We start from the raw sequence: 24,135 nt of genomic DNA, 5'->3' as shown, positions 1-24,135 counted from the left end.
TGCACAGAAAGATACTGAGTAAAATCAGTTTTTATTTAATTTTAGTTCAACTGTCAAGGCTACAGTATATACATTAAAAAAATTGTTTTAGTGTTTTAAAAGAAACCAGAATGACCCTAAATAAGAGGTGGAGATTAATTCTGGGCTTCCATTTTCATCTATAATGGAAAGTACTTTGCAGTTTTGTTCTGTAGCTATTCACTATGTCAGACTATTGAATGAAGGTGGTGAATCATCAAGGTTTGCGTGGGTTGTTACAGGTGCATTTGATTCCATTGAAGCTGGACATCAGTGCACAGGTGCAGTGAATATGAGTAAGAACATGGAAATTGAGTACTTGATGAGACTGACTGGATGAAGCATAGATGTCTCAACAAAAACCGTATGGCTGTCCATACACAGGAAGGGGAGGTAGGCTGTTTCCCAGAGGACATTTTTTTGTGTTAAATCTGCCCATACTATGAAAATATTCCAAGATCCTCATTCAGTTAAAGAACATGTAGAGGTTTGTGTGCCCTTTAGAAACTGGTGACTGTAGACCCACAGAGTTACAAAAAACTTGGCCTGTTCAGTGGAGAAAGAGAATCATCATGAACTTCATTGGAATATTTCTACGGGAAGTACTAAATTGTTTGGCTGTTGTTAGTGGGAAACAACTATAATTTGTTGGTGGAGGTGGTGGGTAAGCTAGATTTTGATCCTGGAATATATTATCTGTAAGGTATCTTTGCTGCTTTCCTTATTTTTAATTAACTCAGGTAGGTATAACATTTGAGTTTTGTATCTGTTTACTACCTAACTGTAATTGTGAAGGTAAGTTAGGAAAAAAATGAAGCTAAACAGCATTATAAAAATGTTAGAATTCTGTTGTCATTGTAAAAATGGCTTCACAGTTACTAGTCAAGCAAAATGATTCTTAAAATGCTTCATTTCATATATACTTTTGGAAAACTAGGTGTTTCAGAAGGTAATACAGGGGAATAATTGGCAAGGAAAGCAAGAGTTTGATTTGTATTTCAGGGCAATATAAGGAATTTTTTTCTTAGATGCTCTAAGTAATAGAAGGACTACATTAAGAATGTTTCTTTGTGAGAATCCTGGATTTCTCACGAAAAGGAAAAAAATGAGTCAATAACAGTTCTATCTTTAAAAATTCCAGAAGGCATTATTTGCAGTGGTAACAGTATCAGAGTTAGTATTTTTCAGACATGCTGATCAACAGTTAATGGTAATTGTAATGATCATGAATTCATTTTGTTTGTTTAAAAACAGTTAAATTTTGGGAGAAGAAAATAAAAGCAAGTATTGGCTTGGCCAGAAAGTTCTTTTGGTTTTTCCCATAACATCTTACAGAAAAACCCGAACAAACTTTTTGGCCAACCCAATACTTTTCCTAGGTATTCCAATACCTAGGAAGGTATGACAGTATACTATAATGTCTGCTGACATTTCCTTCACAATTTTTGCCAAATCTACATAACACCTATAGTGTTATTTTAAAAATATTTTTCAGTAAATTTGATTACTTTTTTGTTTTTCGTAAAAACCACAGATTTGTGCTAGTATCATTTTTATAAAACACATAAAATTAAAATCTAACTTAAAAAGTTTCAGTTGGTGAATTAGCTGTAATCATCTCTTGTTCCAGCATGGGCACCACTCTTTGGGAAATACTGGTATAGGGAAAGGAGCATTGCTTTGGAATCAGGCCTGGTTTGGAATCCTGACTCCATCACACATTTGCTTGAGCAACTACCTGAATCTGTTTCTGGATCATAAAGTTGGGGAAGATAATACTTAAGGAGTTGCTGTGTTCTTTAATTAAATGATAAAGTTTGTAAAGTGCTTGGTTCAGAGAGGGTTTTCAAGAACTGGTCGTTCTCTCACCATCCCCACCCATCACACCTCATCTCTGCAAGAAGTTACCTAGTTTCATTTTAGTGTCATAGTTCTTGGACAACTTATCTCTAGCTAGCTCCTTTGGAACCAAAATTGTCACTGTTAATTGTACATTTATTAGAAATTAATCCAGCAATTTTGGTCCTTGTTGATAAACTGTTGTGCTTAGTTTTCTAATTTGGGTTTTAAAAAAAAATCTGAAAAGACAGTTTCAGTGCCTTTCATGTTACAGTAACATTTTAAATGGGATCTGTATTTATATTGTGAAAAATTGTGTATCAGATGTGGTTTGTAGGGCTTTGTCTTTAAGGGTAGTAAAGAATTCTTTTAACTCATACATAAGAAAAGCTGGATAAGGGCAGTAATTTAGGAAATTATCTACAATAGTCACAACATTTGCCCAGGTTAGATTTTATTAGCAGAAACAAAGCTTTTTCAATCCTGGTCAAATTATAACTGTTAGAAGAAAATGTTTAAATCAGGAGAAGGTGGTTGAACTTGGAAATTTTTTCAGTTCATAAAAATTTTTGACTGTATAATTTAAGCTATTTTGAGGCTTAAAGTTTTATTGTGATCTTAGATACCTAACAAGTGGATTGGCTTTCTTGATTTTAATTGGCAGCAGCAGATAGCTGTTTTCAACAAGAATAGCCATTACATGTTGTTTTGCAAGAAAGGAGTTGAATATACAGTTATATTGTATAATTGAATATAGTTATACAGTATACAATTATATAATTGAATTTACAGTTATGCAGTATTATTGAAATATAAATGGTAAGTAAACTTGAAGTAAAATGGGTCCTTTATACCTTAGTAAAACTCCTTAGACTAACTTTCATAGACAAGTTTGGAAAATTGAATTGTTCACTTAATTACTGAGTGAATGACTATAATATACATTTTTTAGATTCAATAAATATGCCTAATAAACCAGGAAGGACAGTGTTCTCTGCAATATTTTTATTTAGGACATTTCATGTGAACTTTCCATTACCTTGATTTATTTCCCCAATTAAATCTTGTTTTGAAGTTCTGAAGCTGGAGATTCTATTTTATTCAGTAGTATTTTATACTCCTTTATGAAGAATTATGTGTAACTTCAGTATATATTTTGTTGTACTTTTTAAAATGATTAAAACTGATTTTAAAAATTTATTTCACCCTAGAGATGGAAAGGTACACCCTTATTTAAAGCTCTAGCTGTGGGTTTAGTAACTGCCAGTAGATGGCAGTGTAGGTTCATGGAAAACTATATCCTTCCATAAATTGAGTACTGAACGTTTTTTAAGTTACACATACTCTCAGTGAGATTGATCCTGGTGGGTTAAAAATGCCTATTACTTTTTTTAAAATAAATAAATAAATATTTATTTATTTATTTTTGGTTGTGTTGGGTCTTCGTTGCTGCACACAGGCTTTCTCTAGTTGCGGCGAGTGGGGGCTACTCTTCGTTGCGGTGCGTGGGCTTCTCATTGCGGTGGCTTCTCTTGTTGCGGAGCACGGGGTCTAGGCGTGTGGGCTTCAGTAGTTGTGGCACGCAGGCTCAGTAGTTGTGGCTCGTGGGCTCTAGAGCACAGGCTCAGTAGTTGTGGCAAAGGGCCTTAGTTGCTCCGCAGCATGTGGGATCTTCCTGGACCAGGGATCGAACCTGTGTCCCCTGCATTGGGAGGCGGATTCTTAACCACTGCACCACCAGGCAAGTCCCTAAAAATGCCTATTGGTTTTTATTTTGCTTTGTAGTAATAGTCTTATTGCAGCATTTTTAAAAATCAGTTCTCAAACTCTAGGGTATGTCAGAATTATCTGGCGGCTTGCTAAAAGCATTGCTAGACTCAGAGTTTCTGATTCTATAAATTTGGGGTTTGGTCAAAAATTTGCATCTCTAACAAACCACTAATGTTGCTAATGCTGACATTTATGATATTGACGGTGAGGATTTGCACTTTTAGAACCGCCTTTGTGTTGTTGTTTTGTTGCAGCAAAATACACTTAACATAAGGTTTACCATGTTGACCATTTTTAAGTGTACGGTTTAGTGGTATTAACTACATTCACATTTTTGTGCACGCATCACCACCATCCATCCCCATAGCTCTTTTCATCTTGTATAACTGAAATTCTGTACCCTTTAAACAATAACTTTATGTTTTTCCCTCCCTCTAGCCCCCGGCAACAACCATTGTACTTTATGTCTTTATGATTTTGACAACTTTAAGTAAGCTGATATAAGTGGAATCATACAGTAATTGTCTTTCTGTGACTAGGTTATTTCCCTTAGCGTAACGTCCATGTTGTAGCACATTTCAGAATTTCCGTTTCAAAGCTTAATAATATCCCATTGTATGTCTGTACCACATTTGCTCATCCATTCTTCCATCCATGGACACTTGGGTTGCTTCCACGTTTTGACTATTATGAACAATGATATGAACATGGATGTACAAATATTTCTTCGAGATCTGCTTTCAGTTCTTTTGGATATATAGCCATAAGTGGAATTGCTGGATCATTTGGTAGTTGTATTTTTAACTTTTTGAGGAACTGCTGTATTGTTTTCCACAGCAGCTGTACCATTTTCCACCAGCAGTGCACAAGGGTTGCAATTTTTTTCACATCCTTGTCTACTGTTGTTTTCTGTTTTGTTTTGTTTTAAGGTAGCCATTCTCCTGGGTGTGAGGTGGCATCTCATTGTAGTTTTGAGTTGCATTTCCTTAATGACTAGTGATGTTGCACATCTTTTCATGTGCTTACTGGCTATTTGTATATCTTTGGAGAAATGTTTATTCAAGTATTTTATCAAACATTTTTGAATTGGATTTTTATTGTCGAATTTTAGTTCTCCATATATTTTGGGTATTAACCTCTTATCAGATACATGATTTGCAAATATTTTCTCCTATTCCGTGGGTTGCCTCTTTACTCTATGGATGGCATCTTGGTGTACAAATTTTTAAATTTTCATGAAGTCCAATTTGTCGGTTTTTTCTTTTGTTACCTGTGCCTTTGGTGTCCTATGCAAGAAATCATTGCCAAATCTAATATTGTGAAGTTTTTGTCCTATGTTTTCTTTTAAGAGTTTTATTGTTTTAGGTCTTACATTTAGGTCCTTGATTCATTTTGAGTTAATTTTTGTACACATGGTATTAGGTAAGGGTTCACCTGCATTCTTTTGCATGTGGATATGCAGTTTTCCCAATACCATTTGTTGAAAAGACTTCTGTTTCTCCAGTGATTGGTCTTGACACCCTTGTCAAAAATCATTTGACCATATATGCGAGGGTTTATTTCTGGACTCTCTGTTCTATTCCATTAGTCTCTACATCTGTCTTTAAGCCAGTACCACACTGTTTTGATTCCAGTAACTTTGTAGTAAGTTTTGAAGTCAGGAGTGAGTCCTCTTGGTTTTGTTCTTTTTTAAGATTGTTTTGGCTCTTTGGGGTTCTTTGAGATTCCATGTTAATTTTAGGATGGGCTTTTCTTTTTCTGCAAAAAAAAAAAATGGCATTTGGATTTTGATGGAGATAATGTTGAATTTATAGATCTCTTTGGGTAGTACTGATATTTTAATAATATTAATTTTCCCAATTCATGAATATGGGATGTGTTACCATTTATTTGTGTCATCTTGAATTTTTTCAGCAATGATTTATAGTTTTCATTGTACAAGTTTTTCACTTCCTTGGTTAAGTTAATTTCTAAGTATTTTATTCTTTTTGATGCTGTTGTGAATGAAATTGCTTTAGTAATTTCCTTTTCAGATTGTTCGTGTGTGTAAAAGTGCAGCTGATTTCTGTGTATTGACTTTTTGTATCTTGCTGCTTTGCTGAGTTCATTTATTCTAACAGGTTTTTCTGTGAAATCGTTAGTGTTTTCTACTAGTAAGATCATATCATCTGCAGAGATAATTTTATTTCTTTCTTTACTATTTGAATACCTTTTATTTCTTTTTATTGCCTTCCAGCAGTAGAACTTCCAGTACTGTGATGATAGATGTGATGAAAGCAGGCATCCTTGCCTTGTTCTTGATCATAGTGGAAATGTTTTCAGTCTCTCACCATTAAGTATGATGTTCATTGTGGGTTTTTCATATTTGGCATTCATTATATTGAGATAGTTTCCTTCTATTCATAGTTTGGTGAATGTTTTTATAAGGAAAGGGTGGTGAATTTTGTCACATACTTTTTCTGCAGCAATTGAGATAATCACGTGGGTATTTTTCCTTCATTTTGTTGATGTGGCAAGTTATATTGATCAATTTTTATGTTAAACCATCCTTGCATTCCAGGAATAAATTCCTCTTGGTCATGGTATATAATCCTTTTAATATGCTGCTGAGGCATGTTTGCTAGTATTTTGTTGAGGATTTTGCATCCATATTCATCAGGGGTGTTGGTCAGTAGTTTTCTTGTGGTGCTTTTGTCTGGCTTTTGTCTGGCTTTGGTATGAGAGTAATGCTGGCCTCAGAATGAGTTTGGAAGTGTTCCCTTCTGTTTGATTTTTTGGCAGAGTTTGGTATTAGTTTTTTAAATGTTGGGTAGAGTTCACCATTGAAGCCATTGGGTCTAGGGCTGTTCTTTGTTGGTAGGTTTTTTGTTTGTTTGTTTTTTAAATTAATTTTTATTGGAGTATAGTTGCTTTACAATGTTGTGTTAGTTTCTGCTGTACAGCGAAGTGAATCAGCTGTATGTATACATTATCCCCTCTTTTTTGGATTTCCTTCCCATTTAGGTCACCACAGAGCATTGAGTAGAGTTCCCTGTGCTATACAGTAGGTTCTCATTAGTTAATCTGTTTTATACATGGCAGTGTATATATGTCAATCCCAGTTTCCCAATTCATCCCACTTCCCCTTCCCCCCTTGGTATCCATATGTTTGTTCTCTGGTAGGTTTTTGATTTCTGGTTCAATCTCCTTACTAGTTATAGGTCTATTCACATTTTAATAATCATTCTTTTTAAACAGTCCTTTGCATTAAAAATCTTATTAAAATAATACAGCATTATTGTGTTTTAAAAGAGTGTCCTCATATTCTACTACCCTAATCCATTTGGTCATATTTCCAATGAGTATGTATCTATACATATATGTTTTAGTGAAGTCATAATGTGTGTAACTTCTTTTCATGTTCTGTTTTTTATATGTTACTTACATATTTTCCCCCACTTTTAATGTGTACTGTCCCACCTATTCCTTATTGCCCTTCTGTCTAAGAGAATTATGCCCTACAATGCAACATTCTTGACAGAAAGAGATCATGTAAGCCTGAGAAGTGTTTTAATTTGATCTTTTTTGTTTTTTTGACTGCTGTCAGTGGGATGGTTTTAAAATAATACTGTATTGGTCACATACTATTATAAGTTTTAATGGTTTTTCTTCACTTTTGACCTTTGTTTTTCTGAAGTTCGCAAATAGGGTGGTTATATTTTCTAACTCATTTTGAACAGGTAACATCAACAGACATTTAAAACAAGCCACGCATAGAAGCTACTTTTTTCCCCTGCCACTTCTAACTCATGTCACTTTTCTTTTGCACTTGCAGGGCATAGCATGTTTACAGTGTAGTGTATAATATTTCAGTCCTACCTAAGTGCAGCATTGGAATGAAAATCTATCAAAGGGACCACTAAAAACAAAGGTAGTTTAAGCATCTAGTTAGTTTACTTAACTTCTTCCATCAACTCACTGTATAATTTAGATGATTTCACTTGACTTTTTTGTAATGAGTGACATTTTAGAAAATCTGAATATATAATGGCTTACAACTTCACCCTGTAACAATGGGAAGCAAAAGGCAAATAAATTGTTGATAATAATATATTATACAGGTGTGTTCTTTGGCCAAAAAGAAAAAGAGTGTGTGGTAACTAGTGATGATTTGTCCATCAAAACCTGAAACTATTGATATTTATTGAGATGAGAAATTAATGAGATTCTGTTTTACTATTAATAAAGAGAGCAGTACGTTTTCTGTTTTTCTCATTTTCCCCCAACACAGGGAGTGGGGAAAAGCAGGCACCCCAATTTATAGTTAATTTATTGTACTGAAGTAAACTGTATATTGCTTCCAAATCTAATTTAATCCATAGTAAGTAAAAATACCTTCATAAAATATTTTTAAATTTTAAAACTACGTTTCTTTAACAGATTTCTATAATCCAGGAGCTTGTTACTAATTATGAAGCCTCTCTGAAAACTTGTGACTTTTTTAGCCCTTATGGTAAGTTTAAATTAGATTGAGTTGAAATTTGATTACTCATTTCAATCCATTTTTAGTCACTAACACTATCTTATGTTTATTATGTATGTGCTACATGATAGCTGTTCCCTAAATAGTTTTTGAATTAGTGAATGAAATGAGAAGAACACTTGCAATCTTAAGTAATTAAAAATGTCCTAATCTTGTCAGGGGGGAGTTAACTCCATTTTAATATAAATAAACAAAATTGAGAGGTTGAGCAGCTTGACCAAGATCAAGTAGTTAGTTTATGTTCAAATGTATTTTTCCTGAATTCCTACTTCTTTGTTCTTTCTACTCTTATATTACTTTAAATCCTGTATAATTTGGTTCTTTGTTTTTCTGTTTGTAGGGGCATATGTAAATCAAGGCAGCTTTATTTAGAAAACACTCTAGAATGCTTTCAGTCATGCGAATGGTAACTTTGGTTTCTTCTTGCATCTTTTATTTGTTATCACCGTTCTGTTCTTGTTAGTTTGAATCAAATTTCACAATAAAATAACAGACACAGAAGTAAATAATGAACCCTCGTGTCCCCATCACCTAGCTTCTTTTATCAGTGTTTCACCAGTATTATTTGAAGTATCTTCTGTCGACTTTTTTTTCCTGGAGTATTTTTAAAGCAGACATACTGTTTCCCCTGTCAGTACCTTAGTATGCATCTCTAACTGTTTAAAACACTTAAACACAAGATGTAGCCACAGTGCTGTCTTACACAAAATTAACTCTCATACCACAGTATCTAACACCCAGTCTGCATGCAAATTTTCCCAATTATTTAAAAAATTGTATAACTGGTTTATTTGAATATGGATCCAACTAAGGTCCACACTTTACATTTGATTGTTACGTCTCTGATATTCTTTTAATCTTGAGTAGTACTGTCCACTCCTTTCCCCCCTTTTTTTTTTAAAAAAAAAAGGCTGTTTGTCGAAAGGTCACTTGTCTTGTGGAACGTACCATGTTTTGAATTTGGCTGATTGTCTTCTCATGGTATCATTTAATACATTTTGCTGTCATCCATACATCTTACAAAGCTCGAGTTAGATTTACCGACTTTTTTTTTTTTGGCCTTGCCGTGTGGCAAGTGAGATCTTAGTTCCCCAACCAGGGATTGAACCCATGCTCTCTGCAGTGGAAACATGGAGTCCTAGCCCCTGGAACGCCAGGCAATTCCCCTAGATTTACAGGCTTGATTAGATTCAGGTTCCATATGAATACTTCATATGTGACACTTTGTACTTCCTGTTATATCACATCTGAAGGCAGAAAACATTCTGGTTGTCTCTCTTTTTGTGATATTAAGATTGATCAGGGTTTTGATGTTTGTCAGCCTAATCTGCCCATTAAAAGTTCTTCATTGGCCTAATGATTTTTGCAGCCACTGAGAATCGTTGCGTTCATCCCTTATTTCATTCTAATCATCATTCCTTCTGCATTTATTAGCTGGAATTCTTATAGAGAAGTTTTTTTTTATTAGTTATCTATTTTATATGTATTAGTGTATATATTGTCAACCCCAAGTAAAGAACTTTTCTTCATCAAATATTTGGTTCCCCTGAAATATAGTTTATATGAGAGGAGCAAGATAAATGCTTGGCTCTTTGCCTGTGTTTATTATTTGTGTTTTAATTTTATGCTAATCTGTGTGTTTTCATTGTTGTCATTTCATTTGGTCATCTAGTCCAGGAGACCTTCTGTGTTTTCTGAGGTGGCATGAGTAAATTCTCCTTTCTGCTCTTTCTACCTCATTTTATACCTGTGTGTCTTCCCTTCTGAAATCCATTTTGAGTGCTTGGTATTTCTTTATCTACTCTTCTGTAGCTTGAGTGTACAGAATGGGGAACCAGATGGAGCTCCGCTGATTCTGTGTGACCCATCTTGTCAGGAATGTGCCCTCCTAATACCCTTCAATTTTGGGTTTCCCTGATGTAGTGTCGAGGCCTACTTACAATGCTAAGTAAGCCCTGGCCATTCTTGCCTTTGTGGAAATTTTGCAGTGGTAGTTAGGGACATCTTTTCTTCAAGCTATTTTCCTTGACTTTTCCTGGACCTGCTGCCTTACGCTCTCAGCCTGAGAATTCGTAGAGTTAGATTGATTTACCTCTTTTCCCCAAACTGTTTCTTTGGAGTGAGGTATGGGTAGAAGCCTGTGAAACCAGCATCTTGTTTCTCTGTTTGGCTGCTACTTTTTGAACTTTACGACATGAAGTCATATCTCTTTCTGTTGAACTTGGTCATTTTTGCTGGATTTGTACTGCTTATTGTAATAGTTAATTTCAGTATGCATTGGGAGAAAGAAAGTATGTGAGTTGCTCTACTTTGCCTCATTCCCTGTAATGATGTTATATTTGTTTGGTTGCAGAGAATGGGGAGACAGAACCCCCAACGACACTACTCTGGGTTCAGTATTTCCTGGCACAGCACTTTGATAAACTCGGGCAGTATTCTTTGGCTTTGGATTATATTAATGCTGCAATTGCTAGTACTCCAACTCTAATAGAATTATTCTATATGAAAGCAAAAATTTACAAGGTAAAATCTTTGTCTTGTTTTTTGAGTAGTTGAAGAATTTGGCCATTTTAAGAACGCTTGGAGTTCTTTCTGTGTAGAGATAACTTTTAGGACACCCTGGTAATCTATTCCTAATATTCTAATAATCCTAAGGAGTTTTATGTTATATAGTTGTATAGTCAGTATTAATAGTTTCATTCAGCTCTTAGTAAATATGAAGTGTAATGTATCTAAAGATTTCTAGATAAATTTGACAGAAATGTAACAGATTTCTAATTTGTCTTTAAGAACTTTTTCCGTTATATTGTACCCATATTCTCTTAATCATAAACAGTGATTTCTTTAATACTTTCATTTCTTAAAGCATATAGGTAATCTCAGAGAAGCTGCCAAGTGGATGGATGAAGCTCAGTCTTTAGACACAGCCGATAGATTCATCAACTCCAAATGTGCAAAATATATGCTTCGAGCAAATATGATAAAAGAAGCAGAGGAAATGTGCTCCAAGTTCACAAGGGTAGGAAATAGCGTGTAATTGTCTGAGTTAGTAAAATTAAAGTTAAGTTCTGTGGTGATGTGTGAAGTTTGCTGCTGAAGTTCCTAAGAATTCACTTTTGTTATTATTTTTTAATCTTGTTTAGCTCACATCCTAAGTGTGGTTTCTTACTGTGGTTGATGTATGTGCTTGTGCTTCTGGTGGGAGATGATTAAAAAGCAATAACAGGAGCAAAATACCTTTATATAGAAATAAGCATTATGCCATACTTCAGTGCTTATATGCAAGATTTGATTTATTGTTCTTTTGTTTCACTAGTAATTTGTGACTGCTGTTTAATTTCTCAGTTACAGTGTCTTAACTTCATAAGAGCTCATAGAGTTCTTTCTCTGTAGAACTAACTTCTGAGGACTACTGGTCTCTGTGACATTAAGAATTTAAGTTCTTTCAAATTGTTAGGCTAAACATTTATTCCTTTGTTTCATCTTTCACCATCCTTTCATATCCTTTTCTACACAGACTTTCTGTTATATTGTAAAAACAGTACACGTTTATGGTTAAAAATATAAGGAGGCTAATGGAACAGAATAGAAAACTAATTCACACATATTTGGAAACTTGTTATGTATCAGAGGTGCTTTAAAAATCAGAGATAAAAGATACTGTTTGGATAATTATTTATTTGTGTTGAAAAAAATAAAATGACATCCTTATCTTATACTGCACACAGATCAGCTACAGGTGGATTAAAGATCTAAAAGCAAACCTTTCACACTTTTGGAAGAAAGTATAGAAGTTTATCTTTAGGGCTCAAGGTAGGAAACATTTCTTAAGACACCAAACACATAAAGGTACAAGAGTAAAATTGATAAACTTGATTATATCAAAATTAAAGATAACGTATAACAAAAAATAATTATAAGCAAAATGACAAGGCAAACCATAGAATTGGAGAAGATATTTCCAACTCATATAAGAAGAAAAGAATTTATAAAGAAAGCCAAAGAATTCACTGAAATAGTTACACATTGAATGTAACATAGAGACATGAGAAAACCATGTTTCAAGTTTGATTTCCAAGTTTTAATTAAGATACTTCAAAATAAATAATTTATCTCTCCAAGTGCATTACATACAAAGTGGAGGGCTTTAGTGCTGGTGTTTGTAAGTAAGTTGTTTAGGATGAAAATAAGTTACCACTGTGCTCTGTGATGCTAATGTATCACTGATACAGCACCAGTGTACCACCTTGTTTAAATGTTAACTAGATTCTAGTTGTGTCTGGGTGTTAAGGGAAACCCCTTATAATTTAGAAGCCACAGAATAGCTTGAACTTTTGTGTGTGTGTGTGTGCCATACAAGGAGTCCAGGACAGCCAATGCTCAGAAAACCTGAACTCCTCCATACAGTTCAGCACAGCCTTTTTTATTTATTTTTATTTTTGCTGTGTTGGGTCTTCGTTTCTGTGCGAGGGCTTTCTCTAGTTGTGGCAAGCGGGGGCCACTCTTCATCGCGGTGTGGGGACCTCTCACTATCGCAGCCTCTTGTTGCGAAGCACAGGCTCCAGACGTGCAGGCTCAGTAGTTGTGGCTCACGGGCCCAGCTGCTCCGTGGCATGTGGGATCCTCCCAGACCAGGGCTCAACTCCATGTCCCCTGCATTAGCAGGCAGATTCTCAACCACTGCGCCACCAGGGAAGCCCTAGCTTGAAGTTTTATTGTGAAAATTTAACTACTTGCAAGAAAGATGTCATAGAAACATTAAATACACATACACACACAATACTCAATAAGAAAAAGATGAGACAATACAAATATGGGCAAAGGAGATGAATAATTAGTTCACAGAAGTAGAATATGGAATGGCCAAAAGACATCTTCATTAGTAATCAGGGAAAAAAAACAATATATCATTTTTTACCCATGAAGTTACCCAGAAATTTAAGACTGACATTACTTGGTATTGGCAAATGGTATGTCATTCATGCACACACAAACACACACATGCACACACATCTCACATACATATACCACATATCTGTGTTGTGTATATATTTATGATGAGAAAGAAACAACGTATGGCCTATGCATGTGATGTACATATACACATATAGGTTTAATTTTTCATTAAAAGCTACTACTTATGGACCATTTGTTGTTTCTCATCGTAAAAGAGCTTTTTTTTTTTTTTTTGCGGTACGCGGGCCTCTCACTGTCGTGGCCTCTCCCGTTGCGGAGCACAGGCTCCGGACGCGCAGGCTCAGCGGCCATGGCTCACGGGCCCAGCCGCTCCGCGGCATGTGGGATCCTCCCAGACCGGGGCACGAACGTGCGTCCCCTGCATCGGCAGGCGGACTCTCAACCACTGCACCACCAGGGAAGCCCTTTTTTTTAATTCTTAATTTATTTTTGGCTGTGTTGGGTCTTCATTGCTGCACATGGGCTTTCTCTAGTTGTGGTGAGCAGGGGCTACTCTTTGTTGCAGTGCGCGGGCTTCTCATTGCAGTGGATTCTCTTGTTGTGGAGCACGGGTTCTAGCCATGTGGGCTTTAGTAGCTGTGGTGCATGGACTCTAGAGCGCAGGCTCAGTAGTTGTGGCGCACGGGCTTAGTTGCTCAGTGGCATGTGGGATCTTCCTGAACCAGGGATCAAACCCATGTCCCCTGCATTGGCAGGTGGATTCTTAACCACTGCGCCACCAGGGAAGCCCTAGGTAGACTCTTTAAAACCCATGTTTTAGAATTGTGTAGTAGGATACAAACTAGTATTTCTAAAACTCATATGGCATAGGATCAACAGTAATTGTAAAGTGGCAGATGTAGTGGTGGTGCAGAGTATTAGCAAGAATGATGGTAATGATCAAGGGGTCAATCAAGAAGAAGATATAACAATCGTAAACATATATGTACCCGACATAGGAGCACCTAAATACATAAAGCAAATATTAATAGACATAAAGGGAGAAATGACAGTAACACAGTAATAGTAGGGGACTTTAATACCCCACTTACATCAGTGGACAGATCATCCAGACAGAACATCTAATGTTCTAAATCATTTCTGAATGCTTTCTAAAGCTGAAAGCATTTCCTCTAAGGTCAGGAACAAGACAAGGATGCCCACTGATGCCACCTTTATTCAGCATAGTATTGGAAGTTCTAGCCACAACAATCAGACAAGAAAAAGAAATAAAAGGAATCCAATTTAGAAAGAAAGTAAACTGTAATTGTTTGCAGATGACATGATACTATATATAGAAAATCCTAAGTGTACCACCAGAAAACTGCTAAAGCTCGTTAATGAATTCAGTTGCTGGATACAAAATTAATATACAGAAATCTGTTGCATTTCTATACACTAACAACAAACTATCAGAAAGAGAAATTAGGGAAGCAATCCCATTTACCATAACATCAAAAAGAATAAAATACTTAGGAATAAACCTATCCAAGGAGGTAAAAGACTTGTACTCAGAAAACTGTAAGACACTGATGAAAGAAATTGAAGAGGTCATAAACAGATGGGAAGATATATTGTGTTCATGGATTGGAAGAATTAATATTGTTAAAATGACCATACTACTGAAGGCAATCTGTAGATTCAGTGTAGTTCCTATCAAAATACCAAGGGTATTTTTTTCACAGAACTAGAACAAATAATTTAAAATTTTTATGGAAACTCAAAAGACCCTGAATAGCCAAAACAAGCTCCCTGACTTCAGACTGTACTACAAAGCTACAGTCATCAAAATGGAATGGTATTGGCACAAAAACAGACACATAGATCCGTGGAACAGAATAAAGCCCAGAAATAAATCCCACACACTTATGGTCAATTAATCTACAACAAAGGAGGCAATAATATACAGTGGAGAAAAGACAGTCTCTTCAGTAAGTAGTGCTGGGAAAACTGGACAACTACATGTAAAAGAATGAAATTGGAACATTCTCTAACACCGTGTACAAAAATAAACTCGAGATGGATTGAAGATCTAAATGTTAGACTGGAAACCATAAAACTCCTAGAAGAAAACATAGGCAGAGCACTCTTTGACATAAATCATAGCAATTTTTTTGAATTTGTTTCCTAAAGCAAAGGAAATAAAAGCAAAAATAAACAAATGGTACCTAATTAGACTTAAAAGCTTTTTCACAGCAAAGGAGACCATCGACAAAATGAAAAAACAGCCTACTGAATGGGAAAAAAGATTTGCTAATGATGTGACTCATAAGGGGTTAATATCCAAAATAAACAGCTCATACAACTCAATGTCAGAAAAACAAACAACGTGATGAAAAAATGGGCAGAAGACTTGAATAGACATTTTCCAAAGAAGACATACAGATGGCCAGCAGGCATATGAAGAGATGCTCAATGTTGTTAATCATCAGAGAAACGCAAATTAAAACCACAGTCAGGTGTCACCTCACACCTGTCATAATGGCTGCCCTCAAAAAGACCACAAATAAATGTTGGTGAGGATGTGGAGAAAAGGGAACACTGTTGGTGGGAATCTAAACTGGTGCAGCCAGTGTGGAAAACAGTATGGAGGTTTCTCAGAAAAAATAGAAATACCATATGACCCAGCAGTTCCACTCCTGGGTATAAATCCAGAAACAAATGAAAACACTGATTCGAAAAGATACACGCACCCTAATGTTCATAGCATTATTTACAGTTGTCAAGATATGGAAGCAACCAGTGTCCATCAACAGAAGAATGGACAAAGCAGATGCAGTATATATGTATATACAATGGAATACTACTCAGCCATTAAAAAGAATGAAATTTTGCCATTTGCAACAACATGGATGGACTTGGAGGGTATTATGCTAAGTGAAGTAAGTCAGACAGAGAAACACAAATACTGTATGATACCACTTATATATGGAATCTAAAAAATAGAGCTAGCGAATATAACAAAGAGGAAACAGACTCTCAGATATAGAGAACAAATTAATGGTTACCAGTGGGCCGGGAAAGAAGGGGACGGGGCAAGATGGGGGTAAGGGATTAAGAGATACAAACAATTGTGTATAGAATAAATGAGCTACAAGAATATATTGTACAACACAGGGAATGTAGCCAATATTTTATAATAACTGTATAAATGGAGTATAACCTTTAAAAATTGTGAATTACTGTTATACACCTATAACAAATTATTGTACACCAGCTATATCAATAAAAAAAGGATGATGGGTATTAGAGAAAAATAAAATTAGGAAAATAGTACTGTTTATGTTCATATAGCACCTAATCCCATGTAAAATCACATGACATTTTACAGCAAGGTAATTAAGGCTCTGAAGAGGTTACTTGAATCATCTTTGGTCACATAGTCAGTAGTACTGGGGCTCAAACTCTTCAATGCCCTTTCCACTGTGTCACAATTTTGAAGATTAGAAATTAGAAGAAAGTCCAAGAGTAGATGTAAAAGCAGTGATGCTTGTAGAGAAAAGTACCACCTGGAAGGCCAAGCTAGATTAGAAATAAAGTACAATTAGAAACGAGTATATAAAACTTCTTAAGTTAAATAAATTCAGTGGTTTAAAAAGAATAAAAAACAGAAAACACCCACACAGCAAATCACAGCCGACTCGGATATGTCTGAAAAGGCCCAGAAGAATGAAGGGGAAGAAAGAAGGGGAAAGGTTGGCTGTTTGAGGAGAGTAGTCCTCAAAGTCTGGGGCTCAGCTTGCTCATCGTAATCATCTCCGATCATCCACTCTTGACGAGTTGCTGTGGCGTGTGGAGAGCCTGTTAGTGTATCCATACTGCTTCACTGGCCAGGCGTGTCCCTAATGTGTGGTGGATAACAGTGAACTGGGGGAGGAGAATTGCTAATGACTCTGGTGATCAGTTTATATCTGCTTGGTAATAAGTGAGTGAAGTGCTCATATTTCCATCTTGCAGATTTTTCACAGTTTAGAATGTTTGTAGAGTTGCTGATGCAAGTTGGAAAGTTCTAGTTAGTAAAGTTTTGAAATGAAAAATGATGTAGATTTCTCATAAACATATGTAGTCATCAAAAAATGGAATATATATGCAGCCCTAAAGATGACATAAAATATCACCATAATTTCCTTTACCCAGAGATAACTGGTTTTTATACTTGAATTCTGAAAATTGAACTGATAACTCACAATGGGTGTGAAAGAGAAGTGAATATTAAACTTATATAAATGTACCCATATTTTTACTGTCTTTCCTGGGGTCACATAAAGTATATTTTAAATAACTGTTCTAAGTTGTGACAAAACTCCAGTGCCCCTGCGCTGAAACTAGGCACTCTATGTCTTACACTCTTCTAGAATACACACTGAGCCTGAGTTAACAAATATTCTTTTTTTTTTTTGTGGTACGTGGGCCCCTCACTGTTGCGGCCTCTCCCGTTGCGGAGCGCAGGCTCAGCGGCCATGGCTCACAGGCCCAGCTGCTCCGCAGCATGTGGGATCTTCCCGGACCGGGGCACGAACCCGTGTCCCCTGCATTGGCAGGTGGACTCTCAACCACTGCGCCACCAGGAAAGCCCCACAAATATTCTTTTTTTTTTTTTTACAAATATTCTTAATAAATTCCATTATTTGGTTTTGTCAGCCCACTGCAAAGAGTTGGCATGGAACAGGACATGCTGTTAGAAGCAGACACATGGGTACAAAGGAAGTGACAACTGATAGCCTGACGTGGAGGGAGGAGACTTGGGAAACTGAAAAGCAGGCTTGGAACTACTAGTAAGCGATTTGAAAATGATGTTGTAAATAGCAGTGATCCTAAGTTGGCAAGGAAAGATTAAGTAGCTTTTGCTTAATAGACAAAAGATAGGCAGTGCTTCTTAGGATTACTATCTTAAATAGATTGAGTAAAAGCTTTGGTGTTTAAAACTTAGCTTCAGTAATCTGCAGTCTTTTCTATGTAGGTTGTTGAATATCTCAACAGAGCTGGAAAATAAGACATGTAATTTTAAGTTGATAGCCTTTTGGAAGCACATGGATATATTTGTTATATAATTTGTTAATACTATTTATTGTCATAATAATCCTTGTAGACATAGTTGTAGAAGAGAAAATGAGATTTTTAGGATCTCTTTTATTTGTTTGCTTCCTTTATTTATGATTGCTTCCATTTCAGGAAGGAACGTCTGCCATGGAAAATCTAAATGAGATGCAATGTATGTGGTTTCAAACAGAATGCATTTCAGCTTATCAGCGTTTGGGAAGATATGGGGATGCTTTGAAAAAATGCCATGAAGTAGAAAGGGTAAGTTAATAGAGTTTCGGCTTTATTTTTCTCCTGTAAGGTGACAAAAAAAGCAGGTAGATTTCTACATGGGATCATCTACCTCTCATAACTACTTTGGAAACTTCATTGTGAAAAAATTCTTGATCTTTAGCCTTTCAAACATTCAGAAGTTGTGAATAAATGATTGCTTTCTTTTGATCCTCAAATGGTTATGATTTCGACATGTCTGCATACTTTTGCCTGAAGGAAGAAGGAAAAGATTAGTAAGTTATTGTTGCTATTATTAACGTATACTCAAAACTCCTGTTCCCTGATCGGCCATTATTGATTTTCACCTCTAGCCTAGAAAGGTGCACAAGCTGATGGCCACCTCTCTCCTCTTTATGTCAGGATCTGCTCTATAGTCAGCCTCTCTCCAGTTTGTCTTCCCAGGATATTTGTTCTCACATTCAGCACTTTGTACACAATGTGTGGCTGGTTTGCAAGCTTATTTTATTACTTGCTAGGATTATGTGTGTGATGTGCCTTAGTAAGGGGACTTTTCTTTTCCTTGTGTGTGAATTTTTGTTTTCCTGTTCTTTGTCATCTCTGAAGCACTCTCCTTCCAAATGGACCACAGGAGGAAAAGAGCCACAAATGCACCCCCGAGGCAGCCCTCAGCAGCCCTCAGCTGGGGGTCACTCGGCAGCACTGTCCCAAGCTGACGCAGTATAGAGCCACAGGCGTCGTAGCCAGGTGAGCCTGATGTCTGCACTCTGGCAGTCACTTTGGCCTTTTTCCCACGTGAAACTTCTGAGGTTGCCCAAAAGGAAGGCTAAATCTTAGGGGGTGGCTTTGGTTGGGAACTGGAACTAGGATTCTACCTGAGCCCTTTTAGAAATAGCTTAGTTTTTGCTTTGCTTTGTTTTGTTTTGTTTTTTTCCTTTTTAAGCCTGGGCTTGATGGCTGGATTGCTGGGGAAAATCCTTCTCATCTTCTTGGAAAATATAAAGCCTTTGGATGATATATTCAGGCAGTATCCAAGCATTCTAAGTTTAAGTCAGGTTCTTATTTCTGTGACAAAACCTAGATCACTAGCTTGTTTCGACACTCCTAGATGATGGTCACTCTAAAAGCATTCCGCTTGTTACTAAGGAACAACATTTTTATTAACCAGGACGTTCTCAGGGAGTGGTAGATTGTTTCCTGAGTGAACAGCCTACTCGGCACGTATGGACCAGTAATTCCAGCGAGACCATAATTAGAAATTTATCAGATTTTCTGTGAAAGTCAAATTTGAACACCTAGAGACCATCATGAACTCTTCCAGCTCTAGTCCCATTCCTCCTAACATTAGGAACTGTACTACTTTATTCTTTTTAATATTTTTTGAAGATTGTTAGGCTATGATTACTAGCTATTCCATTACTAAGTTTCATTCCCCTGCGTTTTCAGTGATTTTGAACTCCTGCAGTTGAACCCTTGACCAGAGTGGGCGTTGGGGTGCCGGTGCTGTGTGAGGTTGAGAATCCCTCTGTGCCTTCTCGTTGGCTCTTTGTATGTGTGGTGCCTACTTATCCGTGGTTCTGTATCCATGGATGCAGCCAACCATGGATTGTGTAGTACTGTAGTATTTACTGTTGAAAAAAATTCACATATTGGTGGGCCTACGTGGTGGTGTTCAAGGGTCAGCTGTACCTCCAGTTCAAGAAACATGTTTTGACTGGTAGAAAGCATTTTTGAAGGAAAAAAAATTAGAGGAAATCATTGGTTATCAGAGATTAAAACATGGTAGAAATCATCACTCTCTGGTCATGGTATATAACTGTTATTGCTAGAAACTTTACAAAGCGTCTTTAGGGTTTGCTGTTGGTGCTTGAAAATATAACCAGAAGCAGATAAGTAAGAAAAGGTCCTTCATATTCCACTTGTAAGCTAGTCTTTATAGTGAATAATTTATACTAAAAAGTAAATATTATAAGACTTAGCTCTTCTAGTGGTTATGTGTAAAAACATTAGTGTATAGTACAAATAGGATGATTAAATGTTTGCTGACTAATGCTTCTGAAGTTAATTTCTAATAAAATTAATATAATCTAAAAGAAAATTCTTGATATAACTGTAAGGATTTACGAGTAATTACAGAAATCAAAGATACAATAGCTATCTGTTTGAGTTACTTTTGTGCCTAGGTTTTAACTGTTTTAGTAAAGAAATGAGCACCTTTCAGATATAAAATTTTGCAGTTGACCTTCTAAATAAAAGGTCATTGAATAGAGAAATAAGTTCCAAGAAGGGCTAAGTCCTTCTCCCTTCGAGAATTCATTCAAGAGTTCTTTCACTGAAGGCAGTTTCAGCTTAGGACATACTGCTGTATGCTCTTACTAATTGGATTTGAAACATTAGATTTCTAGAATGGTCCACTGTAGTACTTCTTCTGCCTTCATCTTGCCCCCCTTACAGGATTTTAGGATTATATATAAAGATGATGTAGTCCAACCCAATCCGATGTTTAGAACTTGTTTTATTAAACATAAGACAAAATGACCACCTTCAAAGTATTGGCTCTAAACTTGTGTTCAGAATAATATTTTTAACTATTTTATCTTTCAAGAATTGAGCTTTCTTTTCCTTTTTCTTCAGGTGATTAGTTTCTCATTATTTTAGTGTGTTGATTTATATCTGAAACAGGAACAATGTATATTTCTAAAACTTTTTGATAAGATCTAAGATTTCTGATAGATCAAAACCATAGGAAGTTCATAAATTTATCTTCTAGTGCATCTTAATCTTTATCAAATTGACATGTGCTTTTATTTTTTAAAATTTATTTATTTTAATTAATTTATTTTTGGCTGCTTTGGGTCTTCGTTGCTCCGCGCGGACCTTCTCTAATTGTGGCGAATGGGGGCTACTCTTGGTTGCCATGCGTGGGCTTCTCATTGCGGTGTCTTCTCTTGTTGCAGAGCACAGGCTTTAGGCGCGCAGGCTTCAGTGGTTGTGGTGCGTGGGCTCAGTAGCTGTGGCTCGCAGGCTCTAGAGCACAGGCTCAGTACTTGTGGCGCACGGGCTTAGTTGCTCCGTGGCATGTGGGATCTTCCCAGACCAGGGATTGAAGTCAGTCATGTTCCTTGCATTGGCCGGCGGATTCCTAACCACTGTGCCACCAGGGAAGTCCTGACACATGCTTTTATAACAACCGATTTTCTATAAAGAAAATAGAGTTGCTTATTGCCCTAGTTGGTCTAGTTATTATTATTTCTTAAGTCCAGAGATTTTTGTAGCCTTTCTATGTATGAGCTCCTATTAGTCTCCTGCAGCAACTCAGAAGTACTGGGTGGGAGAATCTGGGTCAGAAGAGAAGGTCTAATAGGAAATTCCTAAAGAAAACCGTACTTTTAAGCTGTGAATAGCATTTCTTAATTTTTTGAAGACTTGTCTTACTTTGATACAAGCCTAATTTTGACAACTTAAGCAATTCCTGCCAGCATTCCTGCCACATTTTCCCTCACCCCCAAAAGAGAGAACTAGTGTTCATGATGAGGGGGAAAGTGAGTTAAGGCCATAGGCTGTATGTTAAAATTAGGGTGCCTAATTTCTGCAGTGACCTAAGTGACCATATCACGTTCATGTTTGGCTGAAGTGCAGGGAAGGTAACTTTACCTATTTGCCTGTTTTTGTTATCTAGTATATTTTTATGTTTTATAAATTTGGAGACTTAAACATCACCCCAAGGTAGTTCTAGGGAGATCTTCGTGGTAATGGACTAGTTCTTTATCTTGATTGTGGTGGTGGTTACACAAATCTACACACGATAAAATCACATGGAACTATACACACACATTAAGCCAATGTTAGGTTTTTGTTTTGATAGTTACTATAGGATGTAACCTTGTGGGGAAACTGAGGGAAGAGTATATGAGACATCTCTGTACTATCTTTGCAACTTCCTTTACCTATAATTATTTCAAAATTAAAAGTTAAAAAAGAAAATCAACCTAAGATTATTTAATTGTTTTTAAGTAGGAGTATGCCATTCCTGAGCAGGTTCCTGAGACACAGGGCTTTCAGTGGAAAAACTGAGAAAGCCTCAGACAAACTGGGATTAAGTTGGTTACCCTATTTATGGAAGACATTAACTGGAGAGAGGCAGCCTATGGGCTGTTACTGATAAAGAGGCGGCTTAAATGTTTGTGGTTCCATATGGCTCCCTCTGAGACTTGACTTAAATCTATGTCTACTAATGCTATAGGAATATCTCTTGAAACTTGTGTCTGCCTTTTTACACGTAAATGTTTCTCACCCTTAAAAAAAGGTCCTGTAATCTCTTAGATGCTTTCATCTCATTATGTGTGCCATGATTTTGGGCACTGCCATTTTTCCTCAGTCAGTTGTATTGAATTTTAAGATATTATAGTGCTAGATATAACTTGATTTATATTAGCCGTGACAACTATGTAATTCCTTGATTTAAAAAAAGTTTATGTTATTATTTGTCTTATTAATGGGAGGAATGCAACTTTCAAATATAACATTAAAGCATGATTCTTGAACTAGGAAATATAAACTAATTTAAAATGTTCATTTTTTTTTTCTTCCCCATTTCTTTCCTTCACAATGTATACTTTTATTCTTTTTATCTTAGTATTCTTCCCTTAAAGTCTCAGGTACTTACTGTAATTCTGTGTATAGTGTATTTCTAATTACCAAGATAACTAAAATTATCAAATGATATGGACAATTACTAATGTGTTCTCTGCACAGTGAGTTACTAGGCCTCCGGGACAGAGGGAAAATGAAGTAGTAGCAGAGTTTGATCTGTGTTGTGTAATGAATCATTCATTTTCCTATATATTTTTGGCGAAGCTAAAATAGGGGAAAAGAAAGAAGATGGAGGTAGAGATGCATGTAGGGAAGAAAATAAAAGTATAAATTGTTTTGTCAGAGGATTAGTTGTCTTTTTCCCTGTAGGGGATTAGTTCTTAACCCTTTTTGGGCCACGGACCCTTTGAGAATTGGATGAAAGCCTCAAGCTCTCTCCTTAGGAAAATGTTATTAGGTTTGTTTATACGTAGACTCCAGATTAAGAACTTTTGCTAAAATGGAATGTAAGTAGATAAATGGGAGTTTAACGAGTGAGAGAAAACCATAATGCTCTGCGTTTGTAAAGCAGTTTACTGTTCAGAATGAACTTTAAAATAATTATTTGATCCCTTAGCAACCTTATGAAATTAGCTGTATATATTGATATTTCTTTATTCCTAACTTAGGTTAAATAATTGAGGCTCTAGGAAATTAACAAGTCACACGAATGATAAGCAGCTTCTCTCCTGAGTTGGCAAATATTGTGCTTATTGAATGTCTGCTGTGCTAGACCCTGTGCCGGGTAGTGGGGATGGATATGATAGGCTTGTCCTTAAAGGGCTCTTGGTTGAGTAGAACCGTCTAATTTGTAGACATTCAGTGTGAACCTATATATATTTAGTCTCCGTTCAGCTCTGTTTAACTCTGCGTTGCTGATTTTGGGGGGAATACTGAGAAGTATTTCATTAAAATGAAAATATCAGTATGTTGTAATTTCCAGGTTTAAAAAATAACCTGATCATCTGACTTTAGTTCCCTGACCAGGGTTGAATTCGGGACTGGCAGTGAAAGCGCTGAGTTCTAACAACTGGACCAACAGGGAATTCCCTTCATCTGACTTATTTCATAGAAACTGAGTATCATAATAAAACATGATGTATAGGGAATTGGCATGGATCATAGGA

The 24,135-nt window shown here is 36.2% G+C and overlaps 1 protein-coding gene across 12 annotated transcripts in view; it reads left to right on the top strand.

Annotated features, from left to right (window-relative positions):
• Nucleotides 1-24,135, top strand: part of NAA16 (N-alpha-acetyltransferase 16, NatA auxiliary subunit) — an 82,742-nt gene that overhangs the window by 33,582 nt on the left and 25,025 nt on the right. For 6 of the 12 annotated variants that reach the window (XR_004346642.1, XM_032610946.1, XM_032610943.1 and 3 more), the window contains 4 exons: nt 8,047-8,119; nt 10,503-10,672; nt 11,016-11,168; nt 18,278-18,406. Coding sequence is in view for 8 of the 12 variants with exons in the window: in XM_032610946.1 (XP_032466837.1) it covers nt 8,047-8,119; nt 10,503-10,672; nt 11,016-11,168; nt 18,278-18,406 (525 nt within the window). In the remaining 4 variants the exon portion in view is untranslated. Of the gene's footprint in view, nt 1-260; nt 412-8,046; nt 8,120-8,489; nt 8,556-10,502; nt 10,673-11,015; nt 11,169-18,277; nt 18,407-18,982; nt 19,124-24,135 lie in introns of those variants that run through there. The other 6 variants (XR_004346643.1, XR_004346644.1, XM_032610948.1 and 3 more) reach the window with 6 other exon arrangements.

This window comes from Phocoena sinus, chromosome 18, assembly GCF_008692025.1.
Source record: "Phocoena sinus isolate mPhoSin1 chromosome 18, mPhoSin1.pri, whole genome shotgun sequence".
In the NCBI taxonomy this organism is placed as follows: domain Eukaryota; kingdom Metazoa; phylum Chordata; class Mammalia; order Artiodactyla; family Phocoenidae; genus Phocoena; species Phocoena sinus.
The sequence above is the reverse complement of the archived record's forward strand: the minus strand, read 5'-3'. Positions and strand labels throughout refer to the sequence as shown.